At 43.9% G+C, this 26,277-nt stretch overlaps 1 protein-coding gene across 1 annotated transcript in view; it reads right to left on the bottom strand.

Annotated features, from left to right (window-relative positions):
* Nucleotides 1–26,277, bottom strand: part of RBPMS (RNA binding protein, mRNA processing factor) — a 143,214-nt gene that overhangs the window by 9,954 nt on the left and 106,983 nt on the right. The window contains exon 8 of the mRNA XM_056848929.1: nt 15,829–15,959. Coding sequence (XP_056704907.1) covers nt 15,829–15,959 — 131 coding nt within the window. The remainder of the gene's footprint in view (nt 1–15,828; nt 15,960–26,277) is intronic.

Raw genomic sequence — 26,277 nt, 5'->3', positions numbered from 1 at the left:
TGGATGCGCATATTGTATATTTCCCCTGTAGGTTCTCCACCAAACCTTCAGCATAGAAGCTGTTCCTAAACAAGGTGACGTACTATGCTTGCCCAGTATGAACTGTGAATTATTTCTGAGCGAAATGAAGAGCGGAAAGAGGGCTGTTGCCAGCAAGCGAAGATAGCAGAGATACGCTTATCCCAGGAGGTAACTGCTCCATAATTGATGTTTGAAAATTTCAGAACAGCAAGTACAATTTGCATACCCCAGTTATGATCACGGGGCACCCATAAACACATACCACTTGGACATATCAAATTTATTTAATACAGTCCAAGACCAACAAAAATAGAATCAATACAGTAATTCAAACTTTCAGTATATCAAATAACTCATGAGAAAAGAAACATTTAAAATTATAAATTCACAGAATTATACATTATCTTATAAAACTTATAGCTACAAAGCCTTGGGCTTACCCAAGTCTTGTAGGCTAAAAATTATTGCTAAGAAGCCTGTATATGGCTTACCCAAGTTTTCCATCTTATAGGGCTTGGGCATTTCAGAGACAAGAATCACAGGCCTAGAAGATATCACAAGAGATTTCTCAACGAGAGATTCCCCCCTCCCCGCCCCCAAGAAACTGGATCTGGCTCCTGGCATCCCTTACTACAGTCTCCTCACTGAGTCCATCTGCAGCTCCAACAATACTTTTAATTTAGACGATTTCTTGCTACCACTCCATCGCTGGAGATGCAACCATACTGGATGAGGCAAGAATCCAGCCAAGACAAATCAACGCTTCCTGCTTCCGCTGATAGTGCCAGTGCTTACTGTTTCACTTCTTTATATAATTCTTCCTTATTCCCATTAGGGAAAGGCCTTACACATGGGAGTTTCAAGAGTTCCCCCATCCAGACCCAGGCCTGCTTAGCACCAGCGAGATTACTGGATCCTGTTGCATCAAGCCGTGCTGCCTCCATTCCACAAATGTGTGAAATGCTACCTTAAAAGAATGCTGATTTCTCACTCTCTCTTTTTTGCTGTCAAGTTGCAGCCATCTTTTGGGAACCCCATAGGATTTTAAAGGCAAGAGACGCTCAGAGGTGGCTTGCCATTGCCTTCCTCTGCATAGAGACCTTGGTATTGTGGTCTCCCATCCAAATACTAACCCGGGCAGACCCTGCTTAGCTTCCGAGATCTGACGAGATCAGGCTAGCCTGGGCTATCCAGGTCAGGTCACGGATATCTACAACAATGTCATTTGATAATACAGTTTTGTGTGCACACACATTCTCCCTCCAAGGCAGTGGCGATCTTCCAATGGATTTATTTAACCTCCTTTTAAAGACATTTAATCCAGCAGCCTGGGTGCTGTACTATTTCTTCAACTCAGAGACTTCCGGTTTCCGGCGTGATACTGCAGGACGCTCAGAGCTGTGTTCCATATCTATAGCAAGCCAGTCGACACAGCTCTTCCGCATAAATGAAAAATTTATTCAACATGTGATTTTAAAAGCCCGACGTCCAAGCAAACATAACAGGACCTGCGATGCATGCTATGGATTAGAAGCAGTAAGATAATTAGGGCTTAACAGGATACAAACGAATAGCTGAAGCTTTTAAGAAAAAAATCAGGTGAAAAGACTGTAGCTTTTTCGGTATTAAAAACAAGGATACCTCTCGAGGAGATGGCGAAAAACTGTCATTGGGCAAACGATAACACGAGAGGGAAAAGGAACTGCCCAATGACAAGGAGGAAACGGTGTCACATGGCATACTGCTCCAACTGTCAACTGACAAGCCCCTATTCTTAAATACAAAATCTGCTAACTATAGCCCTACTGTGTATCTGATATGGCTGCCAACCAATGAAAAAGCACTCTTCGCTGATTAATCAGTTAGATCTTTATATGAATAAAACAAGTTTTGAAGGAAAAGACTGCTTTTTTATTATGTACTCATCTCCATCTTAGAGGCGTTATCTTCTTTGGGTCAGAGAAAGGAGAATGCCTCTTCTGAGATGAAGCCTCCCATGCATATGCACAAATATCTGGCATTGTAGGTAGGTAGGTAGGTAGGTAGGTAGGTAGGTATGTGTATATGTGTGTATGTGTATATATTCACACATACACACACACACACACACACACACACATATATATAAAATCCCCAGACACTACTTTAGTTGATCAAAAGGTTTCGACTTTAGAATAACCGATTAATCAACTCAACATTGCAGCCCTAATATTTTAGTGTTTGGGTGAAAGAAAATGAAAAGCGGCTAGGCAAGAAAGCAAAATAAACTGTTCCTCATGATGCTGCATCCTTGGATCTGGAGTGAATCCACATAGCCATCTCTCATTAACTACATCATTTATATCATTTATATTGCTTGCTTACAAACACGCTATCCATCCCTACTTTTTCTGAACATATTGCTACTCTACTCAGTAGTGTCCAAGTTACACCCCCAGCTGATTTGCTCTTTAAGTATTGTTATAGTTATTATAATTATTATATTGTATACAGAATGTGCCACCTTACTCTGTTCTGGTTAGACCTCACCTAGAGTACTGTGTTCAGTTTTGGGCACCGCAATTTAAGAAAGATGTAGACAAGCTGGAACATGTCCAGAGGAGGGCAACAAAGATGGTGAGGGGTCTGCAGACCCAGTCTTATGAGGAAAGGTGGAAGGAGCCGGGTATGTTTAGCCTGAGGAGAAGACTGAGAGGAGATATGATAACCATCTTCAAGTACTTGAAGGGCTGTCATATAGAGGAGGGTGCCAAGTTGTTTTCTGTTGCCCCAGAAGGTCGGACCAGAACCAACAGGTTGAAATTAAATCAAAAGAGTTTCCGTTGAGACATTAGGAAGAGTTTTCTAACAGAGCAGTTCCTCAGTGGAACAGGCTTCCTCGGGAGGTGGTCAGCTCTCCTTCCCTGGAGGTTTTTAAGCAGAGGCTAGATGGCCATCTGTCAGCACTGCTGATTCTATGACCCTAAGCAGATGATGGAGAGGGAGGACATCTTGGCCATCTTCTGGGCATGGAGTAGGGAGTCACTGGGGGTGGGGGGGAGGTAGTTGTGAATTTCCTGCAGTGTGCAGGGGGTTGGATTAGATGACCCCAGTGGTCCCTTCCAACTCTCTGATTCTATTAGTCTAGTGTAGAAACTGAAGCAGGATTTGCTACTGGGACTAGCTCATATCTGTATATTGACCACTTGTGGACTGCAAGGAGTGACGGACCTTTGAAAATATACAGCAACACACACACACACACACAGAACATTCACATCACCTTAAATAGAAGTCAGTTCACACGTCTCGCTGCCAGACATTAGTGCATTACAATAATCAGGGTAGAATTTGCATTGTTCATTGTATGCATTGTACTAATTTTATTGCATTATTCTCTAATTTTGTAATCTGGTTTTATTGCACTGTCAGTTGCGTGTATTATATTGTTTTTATTGCGCTTTTTAAAAACAGTGTCATCTGTCTTGCAACTCAGCAAGGAAGACAGCCTAGAAATGAAGTAAATAAATAATAAAGTTCAGAGAAAGCATGGGTGAAGGACCTGAATGCGTGAACAAGCCCTCCGGTTATGGCATCCTAGGAAAGGGACAATTCTAATGTTTTCACACATGGTACATATAGGAACAGCATCTGCTCAGGGTGGACTTTCACCACAGAAAGCAAATGTACATGCCATTTAAGCTAGGCATGGAGAAGCATTTTAGCAGTAGCAAGATTCTTACAACCAGGGCTTATATCCACCCAGGGTTGCCAGGTCCCCCCCTCTCCTCCAGTGGGAGGTTTTTGGTGCGGAGGTGAGGGAGAGAGGTGGGAGTTTGAGTGGTAAAAAGCCCGTTGCGACGCAGGACTTCCAGGTGTAAACCGGAAGTGACATGGTGCGGCGGGCAGGCGCGCATGCCCACGTTGCCCACCGACCCTCAGCTGGTCGGCGAGCAGCCAGGTAGATTGGCGGGGGCTTGCCCGCCACCGCCTGGCACTTGGCAACCCTGTAAGAACCACAGGGAGATCAGGTTGTAGATCTTGCCTAATTTGATCCACATAAAAAGACATCCAAAATCAATTAAGAGTTTTAAACCCCCATGGGAAAAATCATCTGACCCCAAGGAGAAATTCTTAGAAGAAGCTGTCACCAGGATAACTTGGTTTAGAATTGTGAACCCCCCCAATCCACTGTCAGCAACAGAAGCCAAGCCAAGAATGCTTCATGTTTCAAAAATGCACTGCTGTAGAGTGAAACGGGCAGTATTTCACTCGGAATTAGGTTGCGTAGACACTGCACCATTCCGGAAGACGCATATGTTCCTTGCCTTGCACTGTATCAGAACTGACAGGTTTAGATCTGTGACTCAAGAGTCCTAACTCTAACAACACCAATGCCAGATAAAGAAGTGAACGAGAAGTAGCACCATTCTGGTGTAGAATGACTCTCTGTGTACATAAAATGTAATTAGCTTGTGAAATTCATTGCTAGGAGGAGGAGGAGGAGAAGAAGAAGAGGAGGAGGAGGAGGAGAAGGAGAAGAAGAGGAGGAGTAGGAGTTGGTTTTTATATGCTGACTTTCTCGACCACTTAAGGGAGAATAAACTGGCTTACAATCTCCTTTCCTTCCCCTCCCCAAAACAGACACCCTGTGAGGTAGGTGTGGCTGAGAGAGTGTGACTAGCCCAAGGTCACTCAGCTGGCTTCATGTGTAGGAGTGGGGAAACCAATCCAGTTCCCCAGATTAGCGTCCAACGCTCATGTGGAGGAGAGGGGAATCAAACCTGGTTCTCCAGATCAGAGTCCACCGCTCCAAACCACGTCACCACGCTGCCTCGACATAGTGACAGAGCTAGCTTTGCTGGGGTTAAAAGGGGAGGGAACCTAAGGGTTGAGCTGAAAACTAAAAATCCTTGAAAAGTATTATATTTATCAGGTGTACACAATAAAAATGGATAAAAACACTGGGCCTGGACTAGAGGCTACATTTAAAACCACCAGTATAAACTATTAAAAAATAATAATCAACACCGTTGATATGTAAAATATAAATGACCAATAGACCATACACGTTTTGGCCTCTTGGGCCTTCCTCGGTGATCAAATTGGTCTGTCTTTTACTGTAAATTGGACCAAAGGTGTTATGCCTCACCCTGCTGCTTGAAACTAGGGGAATTGCTCCTAAACTGCATTTCCCTTTCCAAGAAACAAGAAGAGGGAAGCAATTGTAGTGCTTCTGTTTTTCAAGGTTGGTTAAAAATTTTTATGAAGTGCTTTCAGCTCTTTGAGGTCATTCCCAGGCCTTTCGTGTTTCAAGTACTCAAAGACCCCTGAAACCATTCAGACTGTAAAGACGTGCCTTCTATACCAAGCCCTCATGATTCGCCACTTACTAAACTGAACAACGCCTACTGGGGAGGGGAGAGGGGTTAGCAAACCACCTGTTTTGGTTGGTTGCTTGACAGCCTCAATATATAGGGACAGCCATTCACAAAATGTGCAGACTTGCCTTCAACTAACTCAGATCGCTGGTTCCTACAGGACAATACTCTTTACCGCAAACGTCAGCAGTTTCCCAAGATCTCGGGTGGGGGCTTCTCTCAGATTTGGAGAGTTGAAACTAGGATCTTCCCATGGTCACTTCCTTCTTTGCCCCTAAACCGCAGTTCTTCAACTGTTGGGGACGTGCACACATCAGGTAGGCTGGATTAGAGGTTTGATTCATGTTAACATAATTATCCCAATTACTGAACACATGAAGCGGCCTTCTACTGAATCAGACCCTTGGTTCATCCAAGTCAGTATTGTCTACTCAGACCGGCAGTGGCTCTCCAGGGTCTCAGGCAGAGGTCTTTCACATCACCTACCTGCCTATTCCCTTTAACTGGAGATGCCAGGGATTGAGCCTTGGACCTTCTGCATGCCAAGCAGATGCTCTACAACTGAGCCACAGCCCCTCCCCAATTTGGTCCAATTTGGATCAAGGCCACCTGGGAAGGGGAAGCGGGGATTTAACACTTCAACCCCTGCTTGTGGCCATCTTGTGGTAGCTGGATACTTTGAGGGCCTTTTGTAAAGTCTGCATTTTCAATGCACCATCCAGAAAAAGTCAGCTACAACGAAGTCCTATTCCACTGTTTTCAGTGGGAATTCTGATATAAACTTCTGTCAGATTGTACCCTCATAGTTCTGTAGATGGGTGATGCCACCTCTCCTGTCACAGCCTGTTTATGGCACAATCCAGTTGGGTTTGCCCCTGGTTCATTTCATTCTTAGGCGGCCAACCCATGCCACCATCGACCTTGCCACAAAATCAAGTCAATTGTGAAATATTAATGTGTTAGATAATACTGAAAAGCTACCAACCTTAATAAGAAAGACCAGCTTTAACAGTCTGTTTTGCATTACCAAAGAACTTTTCAAAAGGTGCCTTTGACTTTCAAGTTCACTGGCTAAAATTGGCTCCCATCATAAAGCTTACCCTCTTCTAATTGACTACTGGAATAATTAAATTTGTTCTTTCTCTTATCAGTAGATTTTATGGGACAGGAATGTGGTATTTTTAATTTATTTATTTATTATTTTATTAATTTCATTCATACCCTGCCTTTCTTCCAAAGAAGAGGAAGAGGAGTTGGTTTTTATATGCCGACTTTCTCTACCGCTTAAGGAAGAATCAAACCGGCTTACAATCACCTTCCCTCCCCCTCCCCACAACAGACACCCTGTGAGGTAGGTGGGGCTGAGAGAGCTGTGACTAGCCCAAGGTCACCCAGCTGACTTCGTGGGTAGGAGTGGGGAACCCAATCCGGTCCACCAGATTAGCTTCCGCCGCTCATGTGGAGGAGTGGGGAATCAAACCCAGTTCTCCAGATCAGAGTCCACCACTCTTAACCACTGCACCACGCTGGCTTATGGTTGTTCTCCTCTTCTCCATTTTACCCTCTCAACAACCCTGTAAGGCAGGTTAGGCTAAGCATGTGTGGCTGGCTCAAGTTCACCCAGCGAGCTTCCATGGCAGAGAATAACTGGCTCTCCCGGATCCTAATCCAACACTATAACCACCACACCACACCTGCTCTCAGTAATTGGAACACCAAAGGAAAAAGGTGGGCTCCAATAATCCACACGTACGAGGAGCCTGTTCCTACAAGATGAAAGCTTCTCACGTACAAACAGCAGCTCTAAACTTCCCCAACAGGAAGAAGGTAGCGCTTTGAAGTGCTTCCTGATTCAGAGCTCTTGTCTTCTGATGATGGTAAAATCAGGACATGCCCTGAACTCACTGGAGTGCACTAATGCAGCTCCCATTGAAGAACCGCCTTTTTGACACTGCGTTTGGTGAGCATAGTCTGCCAGGCACATCACTTCATGTGGAACCAACCATCTGCTAATCTTAAACTGGAGTACTGCTACCATACAGATAAACTGACTCCCTTCATCCTAGAAAACAGGAGATTGGACGAGGGGTCTGTAAAATTACTTATGGTATGGAGAGAGTGGACAGGGAGCTTTTCTCCCTCTCTCATAATACCAGAACGTGGGGGTCATCTGCTGAAGCTGGAGGGCGAGAGATTCAAAACACATAAAAGGAAGTATTTCTTCATGTAACGCATAGTGAAATGGTGGAACCCCCTGCCCCAGCATGTGGTGATGGCTGCCAACTTGGAAGGCTTGAAGAGGGGAGTGGACATGTTCACAGAGGATAGGGATATCCATGGCTACTAGTCAAAATGAATACTAATCATGCCATACATATTCTCTCCAGGATCAGAGGAGCATGCCTATTCTATTAGGTGCTGTGGAACACAGACAGGATGCTGCTGTTTTGAGGGCTTCCTAGAGGCACCCAGTTGGCCGCTGTGTGAACACACTGCTGGACTTGATGGGCCTTGGTCTGATCCAGCATGGCTTTTCTTATGTTCTTAAATGCATACATTTCATCAACTCAAACCTACTTTGCAGTGTGTATCAGGAAGTGACATGGAAGCCATGTCACAAGCAGAGGATTTTGTTCAACTCTGTTCATGCAGACTCCCATACCATAAAATGTTTTATGAACATTTTTTCACAGATGCCCACCAAAACTGTAGCATATCACGACCTGTTAGAATAGAAGCAGCAAGAATTGCAGTGGCACAGGCAGGACATTTGCAAGACCAACTAGTTCTCATACACAACTTCTCTTGAACAGAAGCATTTGCCTTCATCAAGTCCTTAGCACAGTCCGCTGGATACCATGTTGGATCACAATTACGAAGTCAAATTAGCCATGGCTTCAGGCCACTTTTGGGCAAGTTACAGTCTTCTCAGCCTCTGGTTACTGTACTTACATGAGATTGGCAAGGTAAGCAGAACAATACTATATTTGTTCACAAATTTACAGGGTGAACATCTGAAGCTGCTTTATACAAAGTCAGACTACAGGCCCACCTAGCTCAGAGCTGTCCTCTGTGAAGATCGGGAGCTCTCCATTATCTTAACATAAGACCATAAGAAAGGCCATGCTGGATCCTCAGTCTTTTCTTGCGAGGGAAACAGTGCTCAACATGGCATAAACAGAACACATGAGGGAAGGGATTTGCAGCCTAGGATTGGCATGGGGGTAGTGCACAAACACCTAGTTTCTTTAAATGAAACAAAGTCCTCAGGGCCAGATGAATTGCATCAAAGGCTACTCAAAAGAACTTGCAGATGTAATTTCTGAACCTCTGTCCATTATTTTTGAGAATTCTTGGAGGACAGGTGAGGTGCCAGAAAACTGGTGGTGGGCAAAAGTTGTCCACATCTTCAAGAAGGGGGAAAAGGAGGACCCGGGTAACTACCGACCCATCAGCTTGACGTTTATACTGGGAAACGTTTTCGAACAAATCAGACAATCAGCACAGGTTTCTCAAGAACAAGTCATGTCAGACTAATTTTATCTCCTTTTTTTGATAAAGTTACTACCTTCTTGGATCAGGGGAATGCAGTTGACATAATTTATCTTGATTTCAGTATGGTTTTTGATAAGGTTCCCCATGATATTTTTGTTGACAAAATTGGGGGGGGGGGGGAGGTAGCTGTGAATTTCCTGCATTGTGCAGGGGGTTGGACTAGATGACCCTGGTGGTCCCTTCCAACTCTATAATTCTATGAATAATTTCAAGGGTTCTGCACGGAGAGTTGCTGCCAGTCTGAGTAGACAATACTGACCATGAAGGACCAATGGTCTGAATCAGTATAAGGCAGGTTCATGGGTTTAAAAATATCTTTTTGAAAAAGGCCAGTCTATAACTGGCCACATCATCTGTAGCCAATGAATGTTTGGAAGCCAGGGTCTAACAAACGCTTTCTTCAGAGGATCTGGAAAAACCCATCTCTCAATGCAGAATTAATAATCCTTACAGATTAATAATCCTTACAGATGTTCCCTACGTCTCACCATCTTTTCCCAACACACTTTCATAAGCCGGAAAAGGCAAGAACCCAGTAAGCAAGTTATAACCCATAAATGAGATCCATCTGAATCTACCCATAGGAAATTAACAAGCAGGCGCTCCGGACACCCCAGGAATCAGATCCACAGTCGGCCTGGCATCCAAGGATGGCAGAGGTTTTAATTAGAAAAGAAGCCTGCAATAATAACCCTTAGAATGCCACCTAGGCATTGTTGTGATCATGAACCACCTTCAACAACTGAGCTGGGTGAGACAGAGCTGAAGCAATGGTGGTGAAGAAATGCCTTCAGTGGCATGCTCTGATCCATCCCTAGTCTTCTAGCTAAAAGGCTCAAGATATCTCCTAACCCTCTTCATGTTCCCTAGGTCTCTTGTAAACCAAGAAGCCAAGGGGAATACTTGAAGAGGCAGAGGATACCAGGGAGCGACCTGTCTCATGTTCATTCTACCATTTTAGGCCGCTGCCCTCCCATTCCTTTGCATGTGTGAACTGGGCCTAAGTTCCATTCAAATAACCTCATCTGCAAGCTGTGGGAACTGCTTGCAAGTCAAGCCAAGTCAAGTTTATTGTATAAGGCCGTAGGCCATTACAATCTAAAACAGTATAGTAGCAGGTTAAAATAGGCAGAACCAGAATCATTAAAAGAATACAAAAATTTAAAAAATTGAAATAAGGAACTGCTTGAAGGTAGAGACCAAAGAGATGTTGAGGGGGGATGGGGGGGGGCTAAAATGAGGGAAGCCAGCCATGATCTCTGTCAGAAGCATAGATTGGGGGCTGGGGGTGGCAAGAATCCATCTGAAGTAGTCTGTGTGCCTACCTTCCAGGAGCGGAACGCATGAATAACATCATCTCCGAAATATTTCAAGCATGAGGAAATATTAAAATTTTAATCTGGGTTACTTTCTCTGCTTGGACTGGCTCAGCCAGAATGGTGTAGCAGTCAGAGTGCTGGACTAGGATCTGGGAGACCCAGGTTTGAATCCCACGTCTGCCTTGAAAGCTGGCTGCGTAACCTTGGGACATTCTCTCTCTCTCTCTCTCTCTCTCTCTCTCAGCATAACGTACCTCACAAGGTTGTTGTGGGGATAAACTGGAGGAGGGGAGAATGATGTCTACTGCCTTGAGCTCCTTGGAGGAAGAGCAGGATTTTTAAAAAGTACTAAAATAATGAATTGTGGATTGGCTTTAAAAGCGAAAGGAGAAGGAACAAAAAGGGAAGAATGTAAAGACAACCGCTGGGCTATGAAGACATTAACACCAATGAAAACATTCATTTTTTGGTATGTGTTATTCATATTATTAGCCCAAACGATGAAATTTTTGATAACACTGAATGCCTGTTCTGCGTTAGAATATTCTTATTATTAACTTTTCGTGAAAGTAATATGTTGTATGTATGTATGTATATACACACACACACACACACACACACACACACACACACACACACACACACACATATATATCTCCCCCCTCCCCTGTTTTCCTTTGTACCCTTTATTTCAATAAAATTACTAAAAAAGAAAAAGAAGAAATTAACGCCAAAACGCAAGCACACACACAACCACACCTGAGTATTCCAAGGAGGAAGCCTACGGCACAGGAAACAGAAAAAGCAAACCAGGACGTTTCGTTAAAAACAGGAAGCATTTAATGCCCCCGACAGACACCATGCTGGCGGCGAGTGGGAATTCCCCCCAAACCTACACAGCTCTGTTAAGAAATAACTAAAGCGTCATCAAGGGAAACCAACATGGGTGCGCTGCGTGGAGAGTCACTCTTGTGCATAAGGATGACGCAAAGGCAGATCAGCCTTTCGTCCCTACTTGGCGCTTCGGTCTATGTTGCCAGCGCCCCAAGTTTGCCGTCCTCCGTTTGCCAGGCTTCCTACACAGCAGCGGCATCGCTGCTCTCCCCCAAAGCGTGGATCAAAGGGCCTTTTCCAGGAAGCATGAGCTTCGCCCAGCATTCTTGCAAACTTGCAGGAGGGAGGGAGAGAGAGAGAGCTGCTTGGGACCGCTCAAGCGTGCAGCGGTTCAGGGCAGACAGGCTCCTCAGCGATCGCCGCCATCCATATTTAATTACTTTCCCCCCCTTTGTTTGTTAATTTTTAACTAGAGCGCGCCTGCTCTCAAGGGCCATTAGGAGTCCCAGGCAGCAGGGTTCAGTGAGCAGAAAAAGTGCTTGTGACAGGACATACATTTACTTGGCATTCTTGCCTCCCACTTCGCCGGAGAGGTGTGGAGCTTTGGGGGATTGTTTTCGGCCTCGCGCGCTCAGTCCGCCCCGCCGCAAGTCGTGAATAAAAGATAGTGCTCCATTTGGAGCTAATTTCCCTTCTCCTCCCTGTCAGAAGCGGTTTCCCTCAAGTTCTGGTTCGTGTTCATTTTCTTCCCCACCAATGCCAAGTTTCTAGGCTGTAACTTCTACGAGGAGGAAGTCTTGCAAAGTTAGCGTTGGCTCAGGAAAACCGCCATGCTCCAATCGCCATGTTTAGCTTGTGCGGGACCCTTAAAACACCTCGGCCTGAAAGCGACATCCCAAAAGAACACTAACTCATCCTCCCTGCCAGAGACTACATTTCCCAAAGTTCAGCTCTTCACCACCTCCGACCCATCTGGCTTCAGTGGGAACCTCTTCTACTTGTCACGTTGGTGAAAAACATGACCGAGAATTCGGAAGAGAATTGGGAGAAAACCATTTTAAACAAACAAATAGTAAACGGCTTACACTGTACGTCAGTAGTTCAGGTTTCACCAACAGGTTCCTGGTTTACCTCCTGATGGTGGAAAGTGCTGTCAAGTCGCAGCTGACTTATATTATGTACTGTAGGGTTTTCAAGGCAAGAGACCTTCAGAGGTGGTTTGCCATTGCCTGCCTCTTGTAGCAACCCTGGACTTCCTTGGTGGTCTCCCATCCAAATGCTAACAAGGGCTGGCCCTGCTCAGCTTCTGAGATCTAATGAGATCAGGCTAGCCTGGGCCACCCAGGTCAGGTGGTACTATGACCCAAACAGAATGTGTAAATGTTAGAAACAAATGGAAGAGCAGCTTGCCTCGTTCACAAAGCAAGCAGCTTCCAACAGATCACAAAAACGGCAAATTGAACCAGGTGCAGAGACTCAGGTTTCAGAATGAACATAAGAACATAAGAAAGGCCATGCTGGATCAGACCAAGACCCATCAAGTCCAGCAGTCTGTTCATACAGTGGCCAACCAGGTGCCTCTAGGAAGCCCCCAAACAAGATGACTGCAGCAGCATTGTCCTGCCTGTGTTCCACAACACCTAACAGAATAGGCATGCTCTGATCCTGGAGATAATAGGTATGCATCATGACTAGTATCCATCTTGACTAGTAGTCATGGATAGCCCTCTCCTCCATAAACATGTCCAATCCTCTCTTAAAGCCTTCCAAGTTGGCAGCTTGTGAGAGGCCGAAAACAATCCCCCAAATTGGTTACCAACAACTTCATTGGTCTAACAGCAAAGAACTGGCGTTTAAAACTAAGCCCTCGTCGATGTGGGCTTTGTCCAGGCCTACCGTCCCAGGACCTGGTCTTCCCTAGGTCGCTTCCATTAGAAAGAGCTTTTAAGCTGTCCAGCAAGCTGATTCAGGGTCCCCAAAAGCCACAGAGGGACTGTACCAATTCTCCCCAGTCCCCAGTGGTAATACAAGGGATTGACAACTGTAACATAGGCAACACTGTCCAGTGGACAGACTGCAAGGAGATGAAGAGCAAAAACCGTGGCCAACTCTGTATCACCTTTTCTGGCTCGAGGACTGAGCAAGGGAATGTACGTTACAGAGAGTTGCTGCTTGACTATGGAAACATCAACCGCTATCAGTACAAATCCTAATTGCTGGTCCTGCGATTCAGACCGAAACTATGAACTCACTGACAATCTCTTTCCTTTCCTTTATCCCTTAGAAGCTCTTTGATCCACTGATCTTGAGCAACATAGTTTTAGATCTATTATTTGGGGGATATAAGGACTGAAACAAATTTTGCTGCTGCCAGTGTAGCCTTGGGGTCCCTATCACTTAATTTAAAAAGGCATTCTATCAGACACAGAGGCATTAGATTTGTCTGTTAAAAGAGGAGAGAGATATCGTAATCTAAGATCCTCATAGAAACGACATTCCAAGAGCACATGAGCTAGTGAATCGATGGAGCCGGAAGAGCACGAAAAAGTCCTTTCCGAATATGGTAGGTTCAAAAACCTACCTTGCATAACCATAGAAGGGTTACCGTTTAATCTAGCTAGAAAGTAGGCTCTAGAAAGGCAAGGAATTGTCAAGAAATAGGTATACAAAAAATGTTTTAGTACAAATAATTTCACAATGTAGTCATTTATCCATCCATATGACTAACTGAAATTCTAGTAATTGAATTACAGACTAGTTGAATGCAGTCATTTGTGTAAATATTGCAAGGATCACAGCGTAAGGTAAGTACAATATCACAATTTCTCATATGTTTGTTTTATATACTCAAATGTAAATTTTATCCAGTTATTATTATTATTGTGATATTGTACTTATACTGTGATCCTTGCAATATTTACGCAGATGACTGCATGCAACTAGGCTGTAATTCAATTACTAGAATTTCAGTTGTTAGGTCATATTGATGGATAAATGACTACATTTTGAAATTATTTGTGCTGGAACATTTTTTGTGTGGCTGTTGTGTCGACTTTCCCCAACTACTTGTTGTACACAGTGGTGCTTTTTTGTCACAAGAAATAGGTATAGGCAGGTAAACCACGTGGTGGGACAATCTCTTTCAGAAGCTGCATGGAAGCTCAAGAACCAAACAAGAGCCTGGTTAAGGACACAAAATATGTACCCAAAATGGCTATATGCTACAAACACCATGCCCCCTGAGATACTTTTAACTAGATGTGCCAGAGATTGAAATTGGGAGCCACTGCGTGGACAGCACGTGCTTTACCACCACGGTATAGCCGTTCGTCAATGATATCCTTCCTCCTCTCAGATCTGGAGGAGATTGCAACAGGGCACCGATTGACATCTACCAATAAGGGATAACAGCTGAACCTAGCATGAAAACGTTTTACACACAGGGTAGGCATTCAGACAGACAATCCACAGCCCATAACCGAATGTTGGTCCAGCGGAACAGACTGGATTTCAACACCTCTTTGGCTGGCTTTTTATCTCACTTTAATTATATCTTTTAGAAAGAGCAGCTCTTCCCTCTAGGCCACTAAACCTCGACTTTGCTGCAGCACTGAGTGCTAACAAACCGTTCACTCATGGTGGATCTTAGCCAGGAAGTCTGGCCTGGATTAAGGAAGCACCAGCTGCTACTCTCATGGATGCCCTTGTCCCGAAGGAAGTCAGGCTACCTGATCAAGGGCCCTTGATGCAGTTTTCTATAACTGCGGCTCAGCGGTAGAGCATCTGCTTGGCACACAGAAGGTCCCAGGTTCAATCCGTGGCATCTCCAGGTAAAGGGACTAGGCAAGTAGGTGATGCGAAAAACCTCTGCCTGAGACCCTGAAGAGCCTTGAAGAGGGGCTATGGCTCAGTGGTAGAACTTCTGCTTGGCATGCAGAAGGTCCTAGGTTCAATCCCCAGCATCTCGTTAAAGGGACTAGGCAAGTAGGTGATGTGAAAGACCTCTGCCTGAGACCCTGGAGAGCCTTGAAGAGGGGCTGTGGCTCAGTGGTAGAGCATCTGCTTGGCATACAGAAGGACCCAGGTTCAATCCCTGGCATCTTCAGTTAAAGGGACTAGGCAGGTAGGTGATGCGAAAGACCTCTGCCTGAGACCCTGGAGAGCCGCTGCGGGTCAGAGTAGACAATACTGACTTTGATGGACCAAGGGTCTGATTCAGTATAAGGCAGCTTCATGTGTTCAAATCGTCAAGCCCTTGGGTTTTGACCCTAAATATGGCACTGTTTGATGGATCTTTCTTTTTTACTGGCTTCAGGGACCCACGTTACATGAACAGTCACTCACACACCCTTACATTTATCCACTTTGAGATCATCCAGCCTCGGAAGCTGAACAAAAAATGCTGGAAAGACTAGTCTGGGAAGCGTAGTCCATATATACAAGGGGGTATATATGTGTACAAAGACCCAGCAGATGTTTCTAACTGCCTCGTGTGAACGGAGGTGAAATTACTCAGGAAGAGAGAGGTGGTTCGGTGTTGTATCAGGCAGTGGGGTGCGGTCATTTTCCCGTAAGCCTGTCCCCAGTGGTCCCAGGAAGATGTGTCAGCTTGATCGAGATGTGATCATTAATTTCTCTCTGGTGCGCCTGTTAGCCAGACAGGTGTTAGTCCTACGGTGCACACTGGAGAGGATCAGGTGGTAACGTGAGTGCAGTTGTGACTGATTGGCACCAATTACCTGGGCATGCAGTGAAGCGGGGTAGGTGAAAGCAGGTGGAGGTAGAGCAGGTGCTAACTCCGCTGGGTAGAGAGGGTACGGCGCCCACACTTCAGGGCTACTGGGGTAAAGTGCAGGTACCGTGAGCTCATCTGCAAGAGAAGAATAAGGAGAGGCTGTGGTTATAAAAACAGCAAAGTTCCAAAAAAAAAAAAAAAACCTCGAACACACACTGAAGAGAATTATTTTTAAAGCCAAGCTAAAATGGCACCTCCTACCCATCCTACTACCTCCTTTTCAAAAAAAAATTACAATTAAAAGTTAAATCAGCAACAACATTTCACACTGAAATAAAAATAGAAAAGCCAAGACCCGTAGCACACATTAAGGACCATGATTATTCTACAAGAGCAACTGGGTGTTGGGGTTGGAGAGAGAATGCAATACAGGATGAAGTCTATTGCAATCACAGGTAAAGGTAGTCCCCTGTGCACGCACCAGGTCATTACCAGGTCAGGTGACGTCACACCAGATCATTACCAGGTCAGGTGACATCACATCCTGACGTTTACTAGGTGGACTTTGTTTACAGGGTAGTTTGCCATTGCCTTCCCCAGTCGCCTACACTTTACCCCCAGCAAGCTGGGTGCTCATTTTACCAACCTCGGAAGGATGGAAGGCTGAGTCAACCTTGAGCCGCCTACCTGAAACTGACTTCCGTCAGGATCGAACTCAGGTCGTGAGCAGAGCTTTGTCTGCAGTACTGCGGCTTACCACTCTGTGCCATGGGGCTCTTGCAGTCACATGCAGTGGGGGGAAAAGGGACCATTATAGAAATTCTGGTCAAGTAATTAATGTAGGTTCTGCCCCATGGCGCAGAGTGGTCAGCTGCAGTACTGCAGTCAAAAGCTCTGCTCGCGACCGGAGTTCGATTCCAACGGAAGTCGGTTTCAGGTAGCCGGTTCAAGGTTGACTCAGCCTTCCATCCTTCTGAGGTCGGTAAAATGAGTACCCAGCTTGCTGCTGGGGGTAAAGTGTACACAACTGGGGAAGGCAATGGCAAACCGCCCCGTAAATATTGTCACGGTCTCTGACATAATTATGGTATTTTGTGTACATGTGCAGAATTAATTCCATGTAGAGCTTGAACACAACATATAAAACTGAACCACAAACTGTAGAGGTTTGTGTAATGAAAAGCCTGGCAACAGCTTGCAAAATGCAAATGTCTTTAGAACAGGCTGACTGAATTCTCTCAAGGTCTGAATTCTTTCAAGAGCTAACTATCTTGCCCTGGTCTTGTCCTTGAAGGGAGAAGAACAAAGTTATTCTTCACTATCTAACAGAAAGATATATCTAAAATTACCCTTTCTGATTCAGCTGTCAGCTGCTCATATCTCAAGAGCAGAAAAGTCCTGCTATCCTTGAGAAGGTCTACTAAAAAACCTCAAGGCTATAAGTGCAGTAAGATTCTTGCCTTCTATAATCTTGCTGAGGGCTATGTTTCCTACTGACCAGATGGTTAAATGTTACAATGTAAGCAATAATTGTGTTTTATGATTTATATAGTTATATATTGTATTGTAGATTTCTAAATAGTCTCATTTAATGCGTATTGTACTGACGATGAGAATGGTATGAAAATGTATATGGCGTGATCATGGAGCTCAGAAATGATTGTTTATACATTAAGCAAAATAGACTGAAAGGAAAGGAAGCCCATATTTGATCATGGGGAGAATATAATAACCTGAACAGCTGCAACTAAGACATTATTGCACTGCTCATGTTATCTGAAAGTGGGGAGAAAGATATCCCTCCTGATGGTAAAATCAACACCCTTAATGAGTCTGAAACAGTATAAATACAGCCACAGTAAGCCCAGAGAATCAGAACCTTCCAAAGGCTCTCAAGAAAAGGCTGACTGGTATGTATGGCTTAAATACATTACTCTAGACTTTATGAATTAGATACTTTGAATTGAATCAGAATAATTTGACTGATATTTTAGAAGTTGGATTTTGAAACTGAATAATATGTAAGGCTTGCTTGCTTTTACTCCATACATTGTACTTTGACAAGAGTTTTTATAGAAGTGTTAAAGACTTGATAATCTGCATTTATACATATTTTACTAGAAGTATATCAATAAAAAGACTTGCTTTTTAAAAGTAGGTAAAGTTGTTGAGTCCTGCTTACTCGATGACTGGCTGAATAAGATAACTTCACTTCTCAGTAAGTGATACATTCTAAGAGCCTGTCATCTGAACAGCATGACCTGCCTCAATATAGTCTGCCTAGTAAACGTCGAGATGTGACATCACTCCATGGGTCAGTAATGACCCGGTGCTTGCACAGGGGACTACTTCACCTTTTACTTAAGAGGCTGCACATAAAGCTGAAAAACTATATCTGAGTGGGGAGAAGAGATCCACACCAAAGTACTCCTTCGTTATATTCCAGACTGCATTGCAAAAAAAGTCGATGTATTTAAGAACATTTGTTGTGGTTGTTTCCTAACAAAAAGATACACTTGCTTGTAAAGAATACTCACGGCAGGTGCTTATTCACACGGCCGCTGCCCTCCCTAAATGACCTCACCAGCCTTCGCAAACAGTGGTCCACAAACATGAGAATGCTAGCCAGCCTCTGTTTGTGCCTGCTGCCGCTTCTATCCCCAAGCCCTCCGGCACAGACAAGCAAGGATTTCCCTCTTTGTGCGAGAATATGCAGAAGGTAAGAAAGTCCAATAAACACCTGTTCTTCTTTATTATAGCCATACCCAGAGCGTCCAGGATAACTCTCTCCCAAGCCCTCTGGCATATGTAGAAGGCTCAAGGGGGGGGGGAACGTGGACTCATTTACAAGGAGAGAAATTAAGGAAGAATGTGACAGATTCCAGCTATTCCTTATTTTCTCCAAACCACAGGCTCGCGTGAGGAGCTTTACCTATCACCTCCTGCCTTGCCTGTCTGCCAGTGAATACAACCAAAGACTTTCTTCTCTGCCTAGCACATCTAGTCCTGCGGTGCTACAGAACTTGAAGACCCTCCCAAAGCCAGCAAGACTCTGCAACGATTGGCGGAAAGTGAAAACACTGAAGACAGAAACACCAATTGGGATATTGTCGAAGGCTTTCACGGTCAGAGTTCATCAGTTCTTGTAGGTTATCTGGGTTGTGTGTCCATGGTCTTGGTATTTTCTTTCCTGACGTTTCGCCAGCAGCTGTGGCCTTCAGTGTTACTCCTCTGAAGATGCCTGCCACAGCTGCTGGCGAAAAGTCAGGAAAGAAAATACCAAGACCACGGTCACACAGCCCGGATAACCTACAAGAACTGACCAATTGGGACGATTCTGTTTGGCAGGAGGTCCTCCAGCTGGCAGCACCAACAACTAACGGGGAGGAAAAAATGTAACCCTAAAAACAACAGGATTAAGTACCCAAAGGTCAAGAAAAAACCAACATCCAAGGCCAAGGTTATACAATGTAACGGTTATATCAATACAAAATATGTATATATTTATTACAGGCTAAGATCAATAACATATATAAGGCCCTGCCATAGCCTGTAAACCAACATGTTCATGTAAACATACAACACAAATAGACATAAAACCACAGAATGAGACTTTGGCCAAACGCGTTTCAGCCCAATGGCCTTCCTCAGTAGTCAAAACTAAATCACAGTCCCAGACTAAAAATATACATGACTTTCTAAGACTCTTTATGACTGTAGGTACGTTGTGATTGCAGGATGACAATAAATATATATACACCTGCAAGACTTCTTCATCTGTTTTAGGCTTCCATACAAATGGGCAATTAATCCCCGTGTGTGTTTCCCTCTTAAATGAGATGTTATATTACAACCATAAATAAAATTGTCAACGTATCATAGTCATAAAGACCTGTAGATCAGGCTTTAAGGAGCAGAACAATAAGTAAGGCGTATATGAATTAAAAAGCCATTATGTGGTATAACACAGTTTAATCAAGGGATGTCGGAGTTTTTCTAATATGGTCTTTTAACATAGATATTTTTAATAACCTATTAGTCAACCATTGTAGAGAGTGGTTTGTCATACGGCACATTTTAGAAGGGTTGGTATGCTGTATGTATGGTGTTTTGTTTTGCATTTCTTTTTTCTGTAATAACTAAATACATTTTATTTTTTTCAAAAAAAGTCATAAAGATGTCTCAAAGTCTGGACACAGGCACACCAATTGGGATGATTCTGTTTGGCAAGAGTTCCTTCAGCAGGCAGCACCTTTGAGAGAAACCTATTTGCCGATGCCAAATCAAGCCGTAGATTTGCTGCTTCAGCCCCTCCTGGAAAGCCAAAAGCAGACAACAAGGCACCAGAACGACCAGTAACATCAGAAGGGTTCCAGTAGCTTTGAAATGATGGAAATAACGTGGTTCGGATTCACAGCATTCCCGGCACTATTTAGGTCAGATCATTACTGGTAAATTTCAGATTGCACGCTCCTACGAAACGTCCAACCGCAGAGGGGAATGCATCGTGCAGCATCGCAACAAATGCCCTCGGGCCCCTTCCGGTCAGCTTCTGTCTCAGGCAGACAATTTCAGCTTTATATCTTTAAAGAAAAAATAGTAGACACGCCACACCAACACAGCAATTAAACCTCAAAATAAAAATCATGTGGCTAAGGGACAATACTCATAGATTTAATTATGTACCAACATTATAACTACCTATACATACTGACTGAAATACATCCAAAGTAACAATACACAATAATTCCACTGGCATAGAAATCAAGAGTCCATATACAATCCTTCAGTTTGTTCTTCCATGTGTTGTGGATATCTCTTCAACGATGCATCACCAGTAGATCAGTTAATTAATAAAGTTATAGATCATCTCTTCAGTATAGGTAGAAAAATGGCCATAAATAATCTCTTCAGTACTAGACGGGTAGCCGGCTCCTGATCCCGTTTCGTAAAAATGTATCATTTTGGACAAATAAGATTGATGTGAAGTTCTGAAGATTTTACTTGTTGCTTTATATGGCTTTATATCTTTGTCAAGCGCGACGGAATGGTTTCTGAAGCCAACGAATTATGTGCCCTCAGGTGAAGATTTCCTAGGACAGTTTCAGATGGGTCGCCGTGTTGGTCTGCAGGAGAACCACAAGATTTCGAGTCAAATAGCACCTCAATGAATAGCAAGATTTCCAGGGTATAAGCTTGCAAGAGTCAATCTTTCGAGAGGCATCTGGCAAAGGGTGCGTTGACTCTCGAAAGCTTATATCTTGGAAATCTTGTTGGCCTTTAAGGTGCCACTGGACTCAAATCTTGCTTTTCTCAGGACCGTGTCTCACGGGAAAAATAATAACACATGAACACATGAAGTTGCCTTATACTGAATCAGACCCTTAGTCCATCAAAGTCAGTATTGTCTACTCAGACCGGCAGCAGCTCTCCAAGGTCTCAGGCGGAGGTCTTCCACATCACCTACTTGCCTAGTCCCTTTTTAACTGGAGATGCCGGGGATTGAACCTGGGACCTTCTGCATGCCAAGCAGATGCTCTACCACGGCCCCTCTTCAAAAATAAACATTATTTTCCATCTTACTGTAAGTTTTGTTTCATTTCAAAAAATAAAAATTGTATTTGATGGTTTATTATTGTTTATGTTTTGAATGACATATATATGGGGGCACCCAAATCTTTTCAGTGCTTAGCGCCTCTAAAGGTCTTAATCCAGCCCTGGATACTGGCTTACAATGTAAAGTAGTAGCTTGCAAAGTAAAGTAATAGCTCCTCCTCAGATTCCCCCAGGTTTTTATTATTGTTGTTGTTCTTGTTATTATTATTATTGCCCTCCTCCTGGCTGCCGCCACTCCACAGTAGCAGCGCGAAGCTGCCACTAGTAACGGCGGAGGTGGTGGTACCCCCATGTAGGGGGAAGAAAGGCGACTCCCCCTGTATACAAGGGGAGACAGCACGTTGCAGGCCTCTTGCCTTAGGCCCACAAAAGGCTGGAGTCAGCCTCCGGTCAGGGCCCTTCTCCGCCCTGATTCATGGCACATTTAACAATCCTTTCCGTCCCCTATTCTGAAACACAATGGCAGAAAACATTCAGGGCTGACGGCCGCGGGAGTTAACATCTCAGCCAAGCTGGCAGGGGACGGACTTTAATTACAGTGCAGATTACATGTTCGTGCTGTTGATTTTAAAATAAGATAAACTGTAAAAAAAAAAAAATTGGCCAGAGCTAATACAAACAGCCCTCCCTCTTCTACCGTTCATTCCTAAGGTTTGTGGTCATTCTTGGGGAGAGAGCAACAGCCCTTTAGAGACGTACGGAGCACCCTAACCTTCCCCCAAGAGATACGAGACAGGAGGAAATCGGTAAGAATGTAAAGCCAAGAGGCCCTTTCATGTCTGCAGAATGTCATGCACCCATTCGAGCAAAATCAAGTTTTGGGGGGAAACTTTTTATCTGCTGGTGTTATCAGACAATGTAATTGTGATTCATCGTATTCCTTCCCAACTATTTTTAGCTCTCGTGCTCAATTGTCATTTATTTGTTTAGAGCTTGTTTTAGAAAAGAAGGAGGGTTGGTTTTTATATGCCGACTTTCTCTACCACTTAAGGGAGACTCAAACCGGCTTACAGTCACCTTCCCTTCCCCTCCCAACAACAGACACCCTGTGAGGTCGGTGGGGCTGAGAGAGCTCTAACCGAGCTGTGACTAGCCCAAGGTCACCCAGCTGGTTTCGTGTGTAGGAGTGGGGAAACCAACCTGATTCACCAGATTAGCGCCCGCTGCGCACGTGGAGGAGTGGGGAATCAAACCCGGTTCTCCAGATTAAAGTCCACCGCTCCAAACCACCGCTGTTAACTACTGCACCATGCTGGCTCAACTATAAAGTCAGCAGTGTGAGATCAGGAAGCATTCCCCCCATGTTATGATGCCACACCATGTGAGCATGCTAGAGACAGACACTGGTTATTAAGAGAGAAAACGGTGTGATGGTCCTATCGTCTTATATGGTGGGTGCACTTGTTTTCTCTCTCCCACTGTCACCTGAGAAGACAGGTATCACAGATTTCTGAAGCACCACAGCAACCTGCAAGATCAGGTTAATAATCACAGACAATACCAGAAAAAGAAACCATCCCAACGCCCTTTAAGAGTGTTCATCCTGGCCAGACTAAACGCCCACTCCTCGGCAGTTATGAAGGTTCATATGTTTATCTTATTCAGAATAAATCTGCCCGTTACTTAGGTAAGATGGACATGATTGCACATATTCTTTCGGAGTGTCTTTTGTATGCTAATCTCTGGAGGCATTATATTTTCACCGTGTTTGCCAATTCGTTCTGATATATATTCTTATGACTTAATCATATATCTACTCGCTGACAGAGATACAAAAGAACTCTAGCAGTTGCAAAAGAATTTTTACTCCTTTTGTCTACTGGGTGTTAAGTGATTAATAACAACTAGTTACTGCTCAAGATCGATGTATCATAGAGCTTTTATTGGCAAAAGGGAAAGGGAAAAGAAATCAGGGTACACTGCAGAAGCAAAACCTATCATCCACCCCCAGTTTTCCAGAAATGACCATCACTCAATTTGTTCCGTATACTCTCTTCCAAAATTATATATCCCAGAAGTTTTACATTTCCTGTGCTTTTCAAGCTACTTAACCTTGGGAAAATATAAAATAATTTTTACGCAATAAAGGTTACTTTTCTCTCTAGGACGTTTTTACCTACCCCCTGCAAAAAAACAAAATACTCTCAATAAATTGCATCTGCTTACACAGGAGTACAAGCTGGCTTGCAATATTTAAACACAGGTCGTGAGTAGAGCTTTTGACTGCAGTACTGCCACTTACCACTCTGCACCATGGGGCTCTTATTACAGGATCAAGGGGATAGTAAAGAGCCATATTTTTAACAATGGGAAAATCCTCCGGCTTGCCTGCAGAATTTTATTGTTTTAAAAGCAAACACACCACACACTAATAAATGTAATTAGATGAAGGATTCCTGAAATTAAAAACTGAAATGAATAATTCTAAAACAGGTGCCAGTTGATATAAAGACATACAATTAATGGCAAAAAAATTAAGATGTATGCATTATCAAATCTTAGGACAGAGAGCCTGGCTGGACATTATAGCGGCAGTCACAGGTCATAGTTAAGCACCTGTGAAGAGGCAGGTGCTACCTTCAGGGACAGGTAGAGCAAAGCAATGTACCCTAATCACACAAGAACCAATCAGAGCAGTGCTTTGAAACAGCCAATAGGAACTGTGGGCTGGCAAAATGTTAGGGTCACTTGGGTTTTGGAGGGTTGAGAGATTGACGTTGGGAGTGGGATAACAAGAGTTACGTTAACAGGAGTGGGAATTAAAAGATCTGTAGAGATATCAGATCTCTGATTAAGGTTCCTTATCTGGGTAAGAGAGAGAGAGCAAGCCTAAGCAGGTCTATGCAGAAGTAAGTCCCATTTTAACAAATGGGGCTTACTCCCAGGAAAGTGCTCTTGGGATTGCAGCCTGATCAGAGTTTGATGGGTTGAGTGGGTCATTTTAGTTCCAACAAACTGTTGTACTTACGTATTACGCACCTGCCTCAGAGAGGGTCCCCCCACCTAACAACCCAAAACTCCTGGGCGATTGTTAATAGTTATTTGTTTGTTTGTTTTTATATTCCACCCATCCCCGGCCAAGGCCAGGCTCAGCTTATGTGTTTTTCTGAATAAACTTTGTTTTTGTTCATTTTTTTAAAGCATTATTTTGTCCCTGTCAGTTGGCTTTCTTATCAGTCCTGGCTCAGGTGAGTTTATAGCCAGGCCTAGATTCAAGCCAACTCAAACCTTAAAAAAAAATATACGGTGGGAGGGCAAACCACCATTCTTAACCACTACACCACGCTGGCTCTGTTAGTGACTATTATCTAAATAGGGCCCACATGTCTCAGGTCATGCTAAATTAACTGTTATAACAACGTTTCGTTACACATTTCTGGAGGAGCTGGTGGGTTGGAGAGCTTTACGCTCAATGAATAACAATCTACTGGTGGTCCCCAGCCCGATGAGTGTGTGGTTGTCCTCGATAAGGCAGGGCCTTTTCGGCCCCGGCCCCAGCTTGGTGGAACAGACTCCCTAGTGACATCAGCAGGCCCTGCAAAAAGGAACTGTTCCGCCAGGCTTATAAGTGAGGGCAGCTGAAAGTTTTTCCATTTGTCATTGTTGCGGGCCTCCCCATCCTCCCCACACCAACTTTGTTTATAGTGGTTTCACTGCCTGACCAGGTTTTCCAGTGGCTGCTATTTGTTATCTGTTCACTAATGAATGCCATCTTGTTTTACTGCATTTTATGAAGAATGTAGTTTTAAATGTATTTTTGAACTTATGTTTTTATGATTTATGTTGTGACCCGCCCTGAGCCCGGCTTGCCGGGAATGAGGGCGGGCTATAAGTGTGAAGTATAAACAAATATAATCTAAATAGTGCTGCTAATAAAACATGCTCCCTATTAAATTTAGGGGTACCCTTTGACGTTTACCAGTCCTCTCCATACTTATCTCACCTGTGTGATCCATCTCAACGTAGAGCTATCTCTCTGGCCAGATTTAATGTTTTGCCATCTGCGCTACTCAGAGGCAGATTTCGGAAAATTCCTCTGCCTGACAGGCTTTGCCCTTGTGACAATAATTATATAGAAAAAGTTGCTCACATTTTATTTTATTGCAGTTTCTACACAAAATCTCGTAATGAATGACTAAGCCCCCTGTTGGTAAACAGACTGAACGTCTCAGATTTTTTTAACGTTCTCTATTTATTGAACAATCGTTCGCCCCAAATATTGGAGACGGTGGCACAGTTTTTAAAGTTTCTTTTAAAAGCCCGCCAAACAGCTAATTAGATGGCGGCATCAACGAACTGTACCTCTCAACGTAACCGTCTTTTAACCACACCATAAAGGGCACTTTTTAATATTTCCATTCCTTTTGTAACCTTCTGAATTGTGTTTGTATGCCAATAAAGGAATGATGATGATGATGATGATGATGAAATAAATATGAATAAATAAATAGGATCTATGCCCTACAGATAAGGTAGTGCAATTCACGAATGTAACAGCACATTTCTTTCTGGCCTCGAAACCTTTCGCTTGTCACACAGCATGCCGTGTCAATAATTAATATTCCCTGCGATTTCAAACATTTATACAGCTTCCCATTTTCTCACGCTAATCTGCTTTCAGACCGTCTTACTAACAAAAAGCTTTCTTTCCCTCATCAGAACTTAAAAGACTGGAGCCTCAGACCCTTGGGTGGCAACTAATTTGCAGCAGGATTGAATTGAGAAAGCACTGGAGACTGAATGGTTTAGAAGCCATGCTCGGCAGCAGCTCCATGCGCTCTTCCGCAGACCCGACCCTGTGGGAAGGCGTCTTCGTTCTCCTCGCTTTCTCTCAAAT

This window comes from Euleptes europaea, chromosome 4, assembly GCF_029931775.1.
Source record: "Euleptes europaea isolate rEulEur1 chromosome 4, rEulEur1.hap1, whole genome shotgun sequence".
Taxonomy (NCBI): domain Eukaryota; kingdom Metazoa; phylum Chordata; class Lepidosauria; order Squamata; family Sphaerodactylidae; genus Euleptes; species Euleptes europaea.
The sequence above is the reverse complement of the archived record's forward strand: the minus strand, read 5'-3'. Positions and strand labels throughout refer to the sequence as shown.